The sequence below is a fragment of the Chiloscyllium plagiosum genome, chromosome 8, assembly GCF_004010195.1.
Source record: "Chiloscyllium plagiosum isolate BGI_BamShark_2017 chromosome 8, ASM401019v2, whole genome shotgun sequence".
Taxonomy (NCBI): domain Eukaryota; kingdom Metazoa; phylum Chordata; class Chondrichthyes; order Orectolobiformes; family Hemiscylliidae; genus Chiloscyllium; species Chiloscyllium plagiosum.
In genome coordinates this window covers 99,630,548-99,647,355 of record NC_057717.1, presented here as the reverse complement: position 1 = coordinate 99,647,355, position 16,808 = coordinate 99,630,548, and the positions used below count along the sequence as shown (strand labels likewise).

General features: G+C 42.8%; 1 protein-coding gene across 4 annotated transcripts in view; it reads left to right on the top strand.

Annotated features, from left to right (window-relative positions):
- Positions 1–16,808, top strand: part of LOC122552228 — a 93,032-nt gene that overhangs the window by 23,306 nt on the left and 52,918 nt on the right. For 2 of the 4 annotated variants that reach the window (XM_043694881.1, XM_043694879.1), the window contains exons 3-4: positions 6,624–6,697; positions 7,680–7,913. The exons of 1 other annotated variant lie outside the window; for it this stretch is intronic. In XM_043694881.1, the coding sequence (XP_043550816.1) occupies positions 6,624–6,697; positions 7,680–7,712 (107 nt within the window). In that variant the 3' untranslated portion in view covers positions 7,713–7,913. The remainder of the gene's footprint in view (positions 1–6,623; positions 6,698–7,679; positions 7,914–16,808) is intronic. One more of the 4 variants, XM_043694883.1, reaches the window with a different exon arrangement.

The window sequence follows — 16,808 nt, the reverse complement described above, 5'->3', positions numbered from 1 at the left end:
CCTCAACAACACCCACAGTTACCTGGACTACACCTCTTCCTACCCTACCTCCAGTAAAAATGTCATCCCGTATTCCCAAATTCCTCCGTCTCCGCCGGATCTGCTCCCAGGAGGAGCAGTCCCACCACAGAACACACCAGTTGGCTTCCTTCTTTAGAGATCGCAATTTCCCTTCTCACGTGGTTGAAGATGCCCTCCAACGCATCTCATCCACATCCTGTATCTCCACCCTCAAACCCCACCCCTCCAACCATAACAAGGACAGAATCCCCCCGGTGCTCACTTTCCACCCTACCAACTTTCGCATTGACCGCATCAGCCACCGACATTTCTGCCATCTCCAAGCGGACCCCACTACCAGAGATATATTTCCCTCCCCACCCCTTTTCCGCTTTCCGCAAAGATCGTTCCCTCTGTGACTACCTAGTCAAGCCCACGCCCCCCAACAAACCACCCTCCCCTGCCACCACAGGAATTGCAAATTGCACCCTCACCACCATCCAAGGCCCCAAAGGAGCCTTCCACATCCATCAAAGTTTCATCTGCACATCCACCAATGTCATTTATTGTATTCGCTGCTCCCAATGCGGTCTCCTCTACATTGGAGCGACTGGACACCTCCTCGCAGAGCGCTTCAGGGAACATCTCCGCACCAATCAACCCCACCGCCCCATGGCCCAACCTTTCAACTCCCCCTCCCACACTGCTGAGGACATGCAGGTCCTGAGCCTCCTCCACCATCGCTCCCTCACCACCTGACGCCTGGAGGAAGAACGCCTCATCTCCTGCCTCGGAACACTTCAACCGCAGGGCATCAATGTGGACTTCACCAGTTTCCTCATTTCCCCTCCCCCCACCTTTCCTGATGAAGGGCTTTTGCCTGAAACTTCGGTTTTCCTGCTCCTCGGGTGCTGCCTGACCTGCTGTGCTTTTCCAGCACCACTCTGACCTAAACCCTAGGTTCTTTTGAAAGACTATCCAATTTCGGAGGGCATCACAGTTGAGTACTGTATGATTTTTATTGCAGCAAGGACTGCTACCTAGAAGTCAGGAGCACAACCTTGGCTGATATTTGTGAATTTCTTTCCTTGCTGTTGTTTGAAATAGCTTGATATTTAGCGTTAATCAGCCTTGGATGAGCCACATAAACACTGGCTACAAGAGCGGTCAGAGACGAGAAATGCTGCAGCATGTAGCTCATATCATGATTCCCCAAAGCCTATAACCATCTACAAGGTAGATGTTAGGAGAGTGATGGAATACTCACCACTTGCCTGAAGAGTGCAGCTCCAGCAACATTCAAGAAACCTAATGCCATCCAAGACAAAGCAGCTCCTTTATTCACACCATATTCACAAACATTGACCCCTTAACTCACCAAGACTCTGTAGGAACAGTGTGCACCATCTGCAAGATGTACTGCAGAAATTCACCAACACTTCTTAGACAGCACCTTCCAAACACAACAACTTCGATCTGGAATGTCAGGGGTAACAGATGCATGAAAACACTATCACCTGCAAGTTCCCCTCCAAGCCACTCACCATCCTTACTTTGAAATATATCACCATTCCTTCAGTATTGGCAGGCCAAAATCCTGCAACTTTCTCCCTAATGCTATTGTGGGTGCACCAAAACCATACAGACTGCAGTGATTTAAGAAGGCAGCACATTGAAAAGGGTGATTATGGATAGGCAATGAGGTTTGGCCTTGTCAGTGAAGCTCGCATCTTGGGAATGAATAAAGAAACTGCCAAATTGGAGGTGGGAAGGGAATCAATTAAGTGTTTGTTTCGTGCAAACCCGTCTCTAAGCCATTACAGGCATTTGATGGGTAAGAGAAATGTTTGTGACACAGCTGTAACTGCTGAAGGCTCACACAGTCCCATTGATGAATATCTGCTCATTAGGAATGTGATGGGTCAATTATCCTGAAGGAAAGAAAGGGTTTTGAGCATGCAGTATACCTGCCATGCAAACAAAGCCCTCATTTTCTGTGTCTTCTGTTCTGCCAGACGTGTTGTATGCAATGTGGGTAATTAGAACGAAGCTAAATGCGCCTCTCACAAGTTCACTTTGCAAAGCCAAGACAGAGTCAAAGCATCTCATTCTGATTCAAACTGCCCCACATCATCTCTGTTAATCCCAGTGAGTTGAACTGAATACAGGAGAGGCCTGTTTACTCAACTCCTACTGAGGGAGATTTACCTCAGTTACACTATACCTCTTGACTTTAGTGAACGTATGGCTGGTCACATTGAGCTTGAGAGCATGGTGAAGAATGCCCAGCTACTTCACAGTGCTACCTTGAGGACTGCTATGGTCAGTCCTAATAAATCCCATTAATTCAGTGAGATTTTGTTTGCGCAGCACATTTTTGCTGAATACACTGACTCCACTCTGTTTCAAAATGGACTTAAAGCTATGGGGAAAAAGCTGGGGAGGTTGTTGGAACTAATTGGGTAGCTTCTTTTGAAGAGCCAGCACATCCACAACAGGCTGAATGGCTTCCTGTTCTGTATCCAAAAATAAAAAAAACTTGCATTTATGTAACATCACATCAGGATGTCCCAAAAATCTTTGCAACCAGTGAAATACTTTTGTTGGGGTCGCTATTGTTGTGTAGGAAATATAGCAGCCAATTTGTGCACAGCAAGCTCCCCTGAATAGTAATGTGATAAGGACCAAATGACCTATTTTCAGGATGTTGTTTGTGGATTAGTTATCGTCGAGGATGCCAGGGAGAATGACCCTCTTCTTCAAAACAATGCCACAGATCTTTTACATCCATCAAAGGAGGCAGGCTGGATCCCAGTTAACAACTTGATTCTGGGGTGCGGTGCAGGGGGTGTGTCAGCCTAGATTTGCTGTTCAAATATCTGAAACAATGCAGTTTGAACTCAGAACCTTCTGATATGCAGAGGAGAGGGCTGCCAAATGGGCAAAGTGAACACCAATAATTTACAAAAGTAAGAAGATATATTTTTTCTTTCTGCAAAGTTTTAACCTCCAGTTTTAAAAAGTGTCACAAAAATGTCCAGAATACATCCATCAAATGTCATTGAATTTAAGTTGGAGCACTGCTGCATTTGCTCTGTGTTAATCATTGTAACTTACATGTAATGCATGAGTCAGTACGATACGATTCTTCTTAAGAAGAGCCTTCAGGTTCTGAAGAAGAATCATACCTGACTCAAAACATTAACTCTGTTTCTCTCCCTACAGATACTGCCAGATTTGTTTCTGATTGTTTTCATCAGCAGTATTTTGACTTTACTAAGATCTAGGCAGTTAAACATAAAGTGGTTGCCCATTTAAAATGGAGATAAGGCCTTCTCTGAGACCTTCTCTCAGAGGTTCAAGGGTCTGTGGAACTCCCTTCCCCAGATAACAGTACAGATGGGGCTCTTGAATATTTTGAAGAGGGCGTAGGTGAGCAAAATGAGTTGTAGCCACTATCAAATTAGCCACAATCTTATTGAATGGCGGAAGGGCTGAATGGGCTCCTTCTACTCCTAATTTGTGTACTTGTATGTGCTTTCTCACATGGTCACCACCAGCCATTGGATATGTCAATTTATCTGACAAATTATTCAGGCTATGCCCAGTAGAGCATAGTGCAGGGGTCCAATCATGATGTCCTCTCCCACCAATGGGACTGTCCCTTTCCCCCATCAACTGCTGATAACAAAACAATCAATTTCAGAAACGATTCTTGCCACTGTTAATTACATTTCCCTGTGCTCCTCCAATTCTGGCCTCTTGCACATCCTCGATTTTCATCATTGAACATTTGGCATCCTTTAGCTACCTGGGTCTGGAACTCCACCCTTAAACTTTGACACCTCTCTCTCCAAAGCAAATCTACCACTTTCACCTTGTCCTAGCATCATCTTAGCTGGCGTGGTATCAAATGATATCTGATAACACACCTGTGATGCACCTCAGGATAGTTTTGCTACATGAAGCATACTACAAAAATGCAAACTGTTGTTTCTGTTGATCGATTGCTGGAAAGTAGGTACTTAATGCAGAAAAAGCACTCCTCTCTTGTTCCAGCATAAGAGTCAAACATTAGAAGACAACTCGAGCTTTATTGGTTCATTTTATTGCTCAGTGGTTTAATAGCGTTAATTGTGGTGCCCTACATCCCGCATCCTCAATCTGTGAAGGACCATAATAGAATCATTTATGGCATAGAAGGAGTCCACTTGCCTCATCAAGTCCATGTTGTCTCCCTGTGGAGCAATTCACTCACTATCCCTTATGCACTCGCTCCCTGTAGCCTTGAGAGTTTATTGGACACAGTTCGTAGGGGAAGTATCTTTAGCTGCCTGCCTCTCTTGTGTGATCTTGTTGGAATCTGGGCAAACCTGGAGGAGGTATGTGGTGCCTACTTAATTTCCGTGCGACTGGTGGGTAGTACAGGGAACAGAAAGTGTCCTGGATTCTGGGAGTGGACCTTTCTATTTAATTTTGATGAATTTCCCTGAGCTTTATGGTTCGGTTCCTCATTAATTCTGTGTATCATTTGACATGGGGTTGAGGGGTTTAAACCTTTGGAATGATTAATGCAAAAGACAATAGCTGCTAAATTGTTGAATATATTTAAAGCTGAGAGGCAGATTCTTGATACTTTAGAAATCAAAAGGATATAGAGAATTTGCAAGAAATTTGAGTTGAAGGTCAGGATCAACCATGATTACATTAAATGCCGGAGCACTGGATGGGCTGACTGGTTTATACCTAATTTTTATTTTTATACATTTAACCAGCCATTCTGTTTAATCACACGCACATTGAAGGGGCTTTTCTTTTGTGACCCAACGTTCCAAAACACAACACAGCCATCAACATATTTGCAGTGCTTTAAATTATGCCCTAAACCTTTGACACAAATTACTCTGTGAGGAGCATGAGTTCCTCATTTAGAGAGATCATCAGGCCTTGAATCATATTCTGTGAAGAGTGGAAGTGCAGCCCAGGGAGGACCGAGTTTAATGGAACAAGCACAACCAAAGTGCTATGGGAATCACAAGAAGGAGTAAGCTAAAAAGATCAGGGTTCATTCTGGGCCACGTGCCTCTCTGATTATATTCACTATGAGCTCATTCACTTCTGTATATGGTGTGGTTTCAGCAATAACTACCCAAGAGGTTCAACACCATCCAGAACAAAGCTGCCTGTTTAATCATCACCCTATCCACCACCTTCAACATTCACTCTCTCACCGTGACACACACTGTGTACCATCTGCAAGGTGCACTTCATTGACTCACCAAGGCTCCTTTGACAACACATAGAAATATGGAAAATAGGAGCAGGAATGTGCCTTTTGGCCCATCAAGTCTGCTCTGCCATTCAATTAGGTAATGGCTGATCATCCAACCCAGCACCCTATTCCTGCTTCTACCCCATATTCTTTGATTCCTTCAATCCTGACAACTGTATCTAAATCCTTCTTGAAAACAATCAATGTTTTGGCCTCAGCTACTTTCTGTGGCAGAGAATTCCATTGGTTCACCACTCTTTGAGTGAAGAAATTTCTCCTTGTCTCGGTCTTAAATGGCCTACCCTGTATCTTTAGACTATGAGCCCTGGTTCTGGAGCTTTTTCCAAACCTCTGGCCTCTAACTTCCAGAAGGACAAAGGCAGCAGATACATGGGAACACCACTAGCTGTAAGCTCTCTCTCCAAACCACTCACCATCATGAATTGGAAATATATCGCTGTTCCTTTAGTGTGGCTTGGTCATAATCCTGGAACTCTGATCTTTGTGGCAGTGCTGGGGTATCTATATCAAACAGACTGCAATGATTCAAAACTGCAGCTGATTACCACCTTTTTGATGGCAGTTAGGGATGTGCAACAAATGCTGGTGACCCTCAAATCCCACAAATAAAGTACAAAACAAAAGAGAGTCCAAAAACATATTGGGCCAGATGTTAGGGATCTGACCACCTAACATCTGGCTCAATTATGACCACCTAACATCTAGCTAATTACCTATCTCCTGAATCTTTCAAACTCAAAAATTGTTCAGCTACTTTGCACCAGAAGTACAGGGAGCTGAAGTCAGCCCCTTCAACAAAGAGAATTTTTTCATACAGATAAGCAAGCACCTGCAACCTGATTGTTGCCCATTTGACCGATTGCACTAGCAAAGTCAGGTGGGGACCACCACAGGTTTCAAAACGACACTAGTTTAATTTTTGAGTAGTCTGCTTGGTAAAACAGAAAGCAATTTAGTTTGGCTAGAGTTTAATATGTCGGGCACATCAACAGAGTTGTCTATTTGCCTATAAAAATAACAGACAGATTGCAATGCGCAAATTGTCATTTGGAAGATGTAGCACGAATGCCAAGGGAACTCATTTATTGAATCATCTGGAGCAAGATCTAAGCAACATTTGGGACAGGGAGGAGGGGGGTTGGTTGGTGGTGGTGGTGAAGAAAATCTTGTTGCAGGTTCTGGCACTTGCTTAAAACAGGAGGTACCAGTAAACATCACAGAACAAAACATTTGAAAAATATGAAGTGCTTTCTCATTATCTGCTGAGTGGTATTAAATGGAGCGTACTTGAATCTCCACTTCACATAACAGATGTCATTCCTGTTACCAGTAGGAGGAAGACAGAGAGAAAAGCAAATGCTTTCAGTACCAGCCAGGAGAATCAAGCTGCAACAATCACGAAAGGTATCATACCCCCTGTATTGCCAGCAATTTATCTTTCGGGCAGCTATTTTGTCAGTATCACCCCCCCCCCCCCCCCCCCCCCCCCCCCCCCCCCCCCCCCCCCCCCGCCCCCCCGATCCCACCAACTCTCTCATTGAATCCTTCCTCATTAAGGTAGATTCTCACCCCATCAGTTTTAGTGAGGAGTGTTACTGAATAGACAATTTCTTGCTGGATCTTCCTGACAGTTTGCTAGCACCCACAATCCCAGAGTTCTCCTGAAGTGGCTTAAATGAGATTACTTTTATGGGAGGGGGGCCTGAACTGAAAATTCTGAACTGCACCAAAGGAAATGACTGGGGATGCTGGAAATCTGAAATTAAAAACACAGGCAATGATGTTGGAAATACTGAACAGGTTGGAACAGCATCCGTGAAGAGAGCAGGGTAGTTTAAACTGGGTGATATCATGGTGAGGTTTACAGAGAATACAGGGTTACTTCTGTGGCTGATTATCTTACATTAACATTTTTCAAGGCAGGAAATCTGCTACTTTTATCTGATCTGGCTTACTCCAGATGCTAAGTGATGCGGTTGACTCGTAATATGCCCCAAGCAAACCACTCAGTTGAGGCTTTTTATGAATAGGCAACAAATGCTGGCCTTGCCAGCACTATGTCTGTGAGAGCATAAAAAATGTCACATCGAAGCATTAACTGCTCCCTAAGTGGGTGAAGTGGCTTATGTGGAATAAAAGTAAGTAAAAAAACTGCTTTGAACAAATGGTTCTCTCCTGTGGTGAGTGACCTAGCTCTTAGTTTGTTGACAACTTTGAAAAAGGTACCTTTAAGCAGATCAATGGTTGCAATGTCTTTGTGAAGACCCACCTTCTGACTAATAGAGCTATAAAGCTGATTACTATTATATTCTTCCTTCTGTCTTTCATTTTCACTTTGCTCTCTCCTCTATTTCTTTCTCAGTGTGTGTCATCATCTCTTTTTCAGAGGGATCTAAATCAGCCATTTTCAGTCCCTTGATCCTGCTGTTACATTCAATGAAATGATGTGTACCTCAACAACATTCACCCACCTTCAGTCTAACTGGCACCGTAATGAACTGGCAGTCTTGATGAACCGGCAAAAAGTATATATTGAAATGCCAGAAATTTGTTATATTACTGTGATCTCCATGATGTCCGAGTAGTCAGTTGAGAGCGCAAGTGAGAAGGATCTCTGCTGGTAAGTTTTATTTTAGACAAAGATTACGGTATTGTTTCAGTTAATTATGTTGTAAATAATGTATAACAGTGATGTGTTAGTCCCTTGCATTATATTTCTGTTACTTAGTGTGTGATTTTACATTGATTATGTGGACCTTTGATCAAACGGAATATTTGATCAGCTGGTATGCTCCTGGTCCCATTGGTGCCGATTACTAAAAGGTTTGCTGTACCTCAGTCCCCTTGTCTAAGAAAACTCTGACAATTGCAGCATTTAAAATTTCAATTTACCCTTTTTGTGTGGCAGTATTATGCAATTGCGCTTCCCATTGTTTGAACAATGCTTTGCTTGATTTTGTGATATTCAGTTGTTTTTGGTTATGTAATTCTGCCAATTGATTTATTGTTCATGATTAGTTAAGCCTGGGTGTTGAATCAGATTTGTGTCTGCTAATCTGCCTTGTTGGCATTAACATCTGTATTACCCCAAAATCTTTTTAAAATCCTGAATACAGCAAACAACTAATATGACAATTACTGACCAGGTATTCTATTTTTGTGAAGTGGACTAAAGGATAAATCTTGACCAGAACATCAGATGTAGCTCCCCAGTCCTTCTTCAAAATAGTACCGGGGATCCTTTACATGTATCTGAACTGGAAGGGTGAATTTCTGAATCAACAGACAACACCCCAACAGTGTGGTGCTTCCCCACTGGAGCACCAATTGTGTTTGCTTGCTTACTGAGGCCCTGGAACACCCAAGACCTTGTAGTTCAGAGGATAACCCACTGAGCCACACCTGACACTAACGCTGAGTTGAAAGCACAGTGGAGACTTCTTAAAACTTTGTACAAAAATTCTGTAAATGAAGCTCCCGCACACTTTGAAACATGTATCATCTCTCCGGTGCTCTGCATAAAATCAAAGATATAAAATGCAGAATACACTTAAATCCTGGTTCAAATATTAACAAAATGTCACCCGATTCTGGAATCCACCAAAAAAAATCTCTCTGTACCTATGTTTTAAAGTTAGCCATGATTCAGTTGCCATTATTCTTACCTCTGAGTCACAGGCTTGTAGGTTTAAGTCCCATTCCAGCACTTGGGTACAGCAATCCAAGCTGATGCTCCAGGGCAGCACTGACAGAGTGCAGTACTGTCAGAACCAATGTCTTTGCATGCAGTGTTAAACCCAAGACTCGCTTACTCTCTGTGGCGGATGTAACAGATTTCTGTCACTATTTCAAAGCAAAACAGGTGGGGAATTATCACCCTGTGTCCTACTCAAAATTTATACCTCAATAATTAGTACTAAATAAAAGAATTACCTGGTCATTATTTGAACTTGCTGTGCATACATAGGCAGCTACGTTTCTTACATTACAACACTGACTACTCTTCAAGAGCATGTAATTGGCTGTAAAGCATTTTAGGACATCTGGTGTTACAATACAGGTCTTTCTGTGTTCCTGCCTGTTGAGTTTCCTTATCATCTGAGTAGTCCTTGATCAAATTGCATCCACCAGCTTTTACCTCAAGGAAATAAAAGCTAGGTTTAGAGAAATTGTTCTTGTTATTTAACCCTTTAAGCATCAGGATAATTCTCATGGATCTACGTGGCCCTCCCACCTATAGTATTTATTATACTCAGTGCCCAGAACTGATTGCTACACTTCAAGCTCTATACAACTGATGCATCACTGTCTACTCTGAATTCCAATTCCCTTGAGATAAAGGCCAGCATTCTTTTTGTGTTTCTAATCGCTGTTTTAGGTACACATGCATCTAAATCCCATTGCTCTTCCAGACATCCCAGTTCTTACTACTACATAGGATATAAGCAGTTCAACCCCAAACTGCCTACACTAACGTTCATTTTCCACCTCAGCCTAGCCACAACTTTCCTCCTCTAAATCTGTCACTGTAATTCTTTATTCCTTTCTCCATCATCTACAAGCCTAACTCCCTTAAAAGTCTCTGTAATATTCACTGCAACTGTCGGAACAACTTTTACATTTACACCATCCAAAGACATTTCTTCCACATTCCCAAGAAGAAATTTTCTTTTCTTCATTCTTTCACAGAATGTGGATGTCACTGGTAAGGCCAGTATTTGTTGCCCATCCTTAATTGCCCTTGAACTGAGTGCCTTGCTAGGCCTTAACTAAGGGCTCTTAAGAGTTGCCCATGTTACTGTTGGTATGGAGTCACATGTAGCCCAAACCAGGCAAGGATGGCAGATTTTCTTCCCTAAAGGGCATAAGGGCACCAGATGGGTTCTTAACAATAGTTTATGATAATTTATGAATTTAAATTTCACCACTGCCATAGTGGGGCTTGAACCCATGATCCACAGAGCACTAACTGGAATTTCTAGATTATTATCCCAAGGACACCACTTCCTTCCCTCTTGGTGACTATTGATGATTGCTAGCCCAATATTGATACAATCATAATGGCAATTGATAGCCTCTTCCACCAGAAAACTAATCAGATCACAGGTGCAATATTGGGAATAATTTTAGGCCTCTTACCTAGGAAAGATATAGTAGCTTGGAGGTAGTCCAGAGAAGGTTCACTATGTTGATACCAGGTATGGAGGGACTATCTTATGAGGAGAGGTTGAGTAGGTTGGGCCTGTACTCATTGGAATACAGGTAGTTTGTCTATAACGCGATGGTGACATTCTTGTGGAGCACATGATGTCCTGCACTCTGTATTAAAATATTTGACACTTAGTAAAGAGGAAAGGTGAACTGTTCAGAGGAGTAGCAGTAACAGAGACATTGACAGGTGAAAGAAATGGATACAGCTACCAACAGATGGAGTCCGATGTGCACATAAAAGAGCAATCAGAAACATGAAGAGAATGCTGGCCTTTATCTCAAGGGACTTGGAAAAATTGCACTGTAGAAACAGCACTTAAAGTGTTGGTGATGTAATCGTGTTACAGTCAACACATGTTTTAAAAGTTTGCACATTAGAAACAGTGTCCTCAATTCATCAGTCACGTCACAACAAATTCGCATTAATGAAGCACGCTTTGTAACAGAATGATCTGCATAGAAGAATGAGAGGGATCTTATTGAAACATACAGAATTCTTAAAAGACTTGGCAGGGTAGATGTGGAAAAGTTGTGGGAGAGAACATAATCTTAGAATAAGAGATGTCCTATTTAAATCAGAGATGATGAGGAAGATGTTCTCTCAAAGGGTATTGAATCTGCGGAATTCTTTACTGCAGAGGGATATCAAGACTGGGTTATTAATTATGTTCAAAGTTGAAATAGACAGATTTTTAATCAGTAAAGGTGTTTTGTAGAAAAAGCAGGAAAGTGGAGTTGAGGCCATGATCTCATTGAATGGTGGAGCAGACTCAATGGGCTGAATGGCCTACTTCTGCTCCTATGTGCTCTGGTCTTATGGAAACATTGTCTCTGTTTCCATTTGATGAAAACCTTTCACCATTTTAAACACCTCTATTAGGTCAGCCCTCATTCTTCTTTTTCTAAGAGGACAGGAACTCAGCCCTGTCAATACTTTCCTGATGTGTAAACCCACACATCACTGGCATTATCTCTTGCACATCTTATCCACAAACTCTGTACAAGTGGAAACACCCTCCCTCTAACCCCTCTGTTGTGAAAATGCTCCATTGATTTTTCTTGGATCCAAAGTTGATGATCTTGTACTTGCTCACATTGGACTCCATCTGTTGGTAGCTGTCCCCATTTCTTTCTCCTGTCAATGTCTCTCTGTTACTGCGACTCCTCTGAAAACAGTTCACTTTTCCTCCTCACAAAGTGTCAAATACTTCAATATGGAGTGCAAACTCCATATGCTTCAGGTTGAGGACATGTTAGTTGGGGACACAGGGCCTGTAACAAAGTGATATGTAAGTACCTGAGGCTACAGTATAAAAGCCTGAGGAGCTATTTGACAGTCTCACCAATTAGAGAGCCTTGTTTTTTTCGCCACTCGTTGTGCCTTGCCTCTCAACTAATTACAATGATACAAGGTACTTACACATTGTAATGCTTCCAAGACAGTGAACTCTTTCCAAGAGAAAATTTGAACTGACTTACACAGTCAGTGAAAGTGAGCCCAAGCTCCAATCACACAACTCTAGAACTTCTCCCAATTCTTCACTTTCCTGTGAAAGCTTTTTCATGTAAGAACCATAAAAATATTGGAGATTTTCAGGGGTGCAGAGGGGGTATTTGGAGAAAGGTTGTTTTGACCATCACGATTATTTCAACTGAGCAACAAAATTTCTGCTCCCTTCATAATTGACTGCGAGAAGGCAGTGCGCTTGGAGGATAGCCCAATGGCAGGAAGTGAGGGAAGAAGGGTGGAAGTGGGGCATTTAGAGGGGAGATGTTGTGCAATGCAACTTTCAGGAAGGCCCATCATTAAGACACACCTGATAATTGTGTTGGATACAGTGCAATACAACTTCCTGTGATGTATCTATTCTTATGTTGGGATACAACCCCGGGAATGGAATGTAATGTTGGTAATCCTGAACATTATATTTCAGTCTGCCAAGGCTGTGGGACAAGGAATCGAATTGTGTCTTCTGTTTTGAAAGTGCATCTCTCAAACAACCCCAAATGCTTCATGTTAGAGAACAGATAAGAAGGCAATGAAAGGTGGGACAGATAGGTTTCACATCCCACACCTCCAAGTGACAATCCCAAGCTTCCAGTTGCCTGCCACATCAACACATCACGATGTTCCATGACTAACATTTCGGTCGCAGGCTTGCTGCAGTGTTCCAGCGATCTTCAGAGCAAGCTTAAAGAATAACATCTCACTTTCTGCTTGGGGACCCTGTAGCCTCTAGGACTCAAGTCAAATTCAAAAACTTTAGAGCTTGGTTCCATCCTTCTCTGTATTTTATCCATTCCCTCACATGGTCCTGATATGACCTGGGTTGCTTTTAGCACAATATCCCATTCCCACGTACACCTAGGCCCATTATCACACTATGCAGGTTGCATTCAGTTTAGCTCACCCACTTTCTCCTACTCTTAGCTCTTATTATTATTCATTCTGCTTTTCTTCTTTCCTGGCCTGCTATTCATAATCTTCATGTTTAATCTACCTCTTTCATTTGTCTCCCTCTCTCTGGGCTCCATTTCCAACCATCTGCTCACCACCACCACACCACACCACCCCCCACTTTGTCTTCTGCATAAATGCCACCTTCTCCTAGTTGCTAACAGTTCTGATGAAGAGTCACTGGACTTGAAACATTAGTTCTGCTTTCTTCCCACAGATGCTGTCAGACCTGCTGAGTTTCTCCAGCGATTTCTGTTTTTGACAATTTTTCATTCTGTTCATATAAGGACAGGTGAGTCTCCAATTCATCTCCACTAACTGAATAGAAATAAGCACCCAACTGATTTCCTATCTGATTCACTAATATCTTTTAGGGAAGAAAATCTGCAGTCCTTACTTGGTCTGGTTTACATGTAACACCACATCCACAGCAATATGGTTCATATCTCAGTTCGAGGACAATTAAGGATGGGCAATAAATAATGACCTTGCAATAAATAATGATAGATCCAGCAAAAGAATAAATAATAAAATACCTGATACTGAAATCTGCCATAATGTAGGCAAGCACACACAAAGTCATGAGTTTAATGACCTCCCAGGCTGTTAACAGAAATGCTTGCATCTCATAATCTAACTCAAGCAGAAGGCAGTTAAGAGTCAGCCACATTGCTGTGGACAGACTGGGTAAGAATAGCAGATTTTCTTCCCTAAAAGGCATTAATGAACCAGGTGGATAGTAATGGTAATGGTTACTTAGATATATTGGACTAGCCTTTAGTTGTCTTCTGTTAAAATTATGTTTAAATTTCACCATCTGCCATGACGGGATTTGAGCCCTTGGCCCTAGAGAGTCAACTTGGCTTTAAGGATTGTGTACCCAGTAGCTTTATCAATGTGCCACCACCTCCCCACAGTCTTGAGTCACTTGAGCCAGTTTCAAAAGTTCCTCTATTCTGCCCCAATGGACCTGGCGGATGTCACCTTGATTGCTTCTTGCTGGATTACTTTGGCATGGCACACAGCAGACATCCTATGTAAGGGCCTGACTATTTTATGACTGCTTTGTTGGCTAAGGAACTGACATTTCCTTTCTCCTGTCAGGCAGAATGGTGGGACAGAGACCTACATAATTCTAAGGAACCTTGCCCTTCCCCAACAATTGTACATTGATCATATGCCGCTGAGTGGGATAAGCAGTGGGGACTCTGAGAAGAGGCAGCAGACCCTTCGATGCTTCAAAGGCTGGGTAACATTCCCACTCAACCCTCAGCTGGGGAATGTTTCCTGTAATGCTTGTTGCAGTGCTGGCACCACCCTGAAAGAACATTCAAAACTCAGTCGGCATCAGATTGTGGCAAGAATGGGTGCGCAATTTGTGCACAGCAAGATCCTGCTCATGGCACCAGCAAGCTTGCCTGATTTTTATCAACATAGATCGAAGGGGTCACTCACAAGGGCATAAAGTGGCTCTCCCTTGAGGTGGTAGGTGGGGAATCTTTTTGACCTGAGAGAGACAGACCTGTCTGTGAAGGCCTGGGTTTGACATCTCTTTTGAAATTGGCACCTTTGACAATGCCATAGTGCAGCAGGAGGCTTCTATGTAGGGCCTAGCATGGTGTTTCTTTATTTAAAATGAGCGGTACCCAAACATGCACCTGGGTGGAAACAAAAAGAAAAACAACCTTCACCTGCTTTTACTTCAAATACTACAGAATGGTCCTCAAAATGACTGGCGCTTTAAGTCTTGGCAGAGTAGAGGAGTGGGGGCAGGGCAACCTCACTCACAGTCTATTACAAAACATAAGAGAGGATCCAGTTAGCAGCAGTTGCTCTGCGATGCCACCTTCTAATTTATGCCACCCTGGCAACGTGGCATCGAGCAACTGCTATAGTCTACAGCATTTCATTTGTGCGTCTATCTTTTTGTGTGTGTATTTTGTTTTCCAGTCTGTGCATCGCAGGCCTTAGCGACTGGACTGGCAGAGGTCGCCAAGGCTCTGTAGGGTAACTAATGTATTTGATCTGATGTTGGGTGCAGGTGGCGCGAAGGATGGTATGCCGAAGCTAATCAGGTTTACCAGTGCCATCTGTCACTGCCAGAACATCTGCTGTGAAGGTGACCCCATCGCCCTTTGTTAAAGTTACGAGTTGGCATCTATATCAGTGACACCAACACAGCACACACAGCAATGATGGGAGCTGGAGAGGTAGTGGTGGAGGAGGGCGGGTGGTGGTGGTGGGAGAGTGAGGGGAGGGGGGAGTAGGAACGGCCATGAAGCTTTTGAACAATGCCTCAGCTGTGCGAGTGATAAATGAGACTAATTTAATCGCAATAATGTACTACTTCACGTTTGCCAAAGGTTCTTTTAGGGACTGCCTTGTTACAGCAGTCGACTCCAGAATTTTTTTTTAGAAGTTTCTGGATGAATTCCACACAGATGGCAACCCTCAGCTTTTTTTTGTTTTTTTCCACCAGTTTCAACAGCACAGTTACATATGTAATATTTGTCTGTGTGTGCAAGTGTATGACTGTGTGTATGTGTGTGCAACTATATTTTTGTGTTTGATTCTGTGTATTCGTGATACTGTGTTTGTGTGTAATTAACTATGTGTGTGTGTGAGACTCTGTATCTGTGCATAAGACTTTATCTGTGTGTGTGTGTGAGAGAGGGAGAGACTCTGTGTCAGTGTGTGTCTCTGTGTGATCGCTTCTCTATGTATGTAACTGTGTGTTTGTCTTGAAACTGCCTTTGACCATTTCCCTTTACTCTAATTGTTTTACTTTAGTAATTTTATATTATATATGATTCTGTCAAATGTTGAATTTAACTGTAAAAATCCCATATAAGCTAATATAAAATGAAGACTGCACACGCTAGAAATGTGAACCAAAAACAGAAGTTGCTGTAGAAACTCAGCATGTTTGGCAGCATTTGTGGAGAAAAAATAGAGTTAACGTTTCATGAGCAGTGACCCTCCTTTAGTTCACTGATTGGTCTCAAAATATTAACACTGCTTTCTGTCCACAGATGCAGCCAGATCGGCTGAGTTTGTCCAGCAATTTTGGTTTTTGTTGCACATAATTTAAAATTTAGTAGTGACGTACACCCAATCTGCCTTTGGACATGCAGTGTGCTCTAAAATCACAAAGGTCACCTATTTACTGTGGATACCAACTGGCAGGGCCAGCATTTATTGTCCATCCCTAATTGCCTTGAACTGAGTGGCTTGCTAGGTCATTTCAGGGTCAATCCAATTTGCTGTGGGTCTTGAGTCACACGTAGGCCAGACCCCCAGGTAAGGATGATTTCCATCCCTAAAAGACATCAGTGAACTAAGTGGGTATTTATGACAATCAACAATAGGGACTAGCTTTATATCCCAGATTTATTAAATTGAATTTTACAGTTAAATTCTACTAACTGCCATGGGAGGATTTGAACTTCTGTCCCTAGACCCATTCTGCCTTGGTAGCAGATTACTAGCCCCGTGACATTACCACTGCACCACCCACTTTTTCTTATAACTGCAATTTTAACCTGTGTGGTCAGTGGGATTTGGGAGTTTGGTTGCAACTTGTGAGTTGTGGAATTTAGGAACAGGCAGTGTATGTGTAAGTTGGGAGTGAGTCAGTGATTGTTGGGGATGGGAGAGGGCCAGTGGTTGTGAGGGTCAGTAGTGGGTCAGTGGATGTAGGGGATGTGAGTGGGTCAATGATTATACAAAATAGGAGTGGGTCAGTGATTGTGGGGGATGGGAGAGGGTCAGTAGTTGTGGGGCATGGGAGCAGGTCAGTGATTGTGAAGGATGGATGTGGGTCAGTAGGTGTGGGGGATGGCAGGA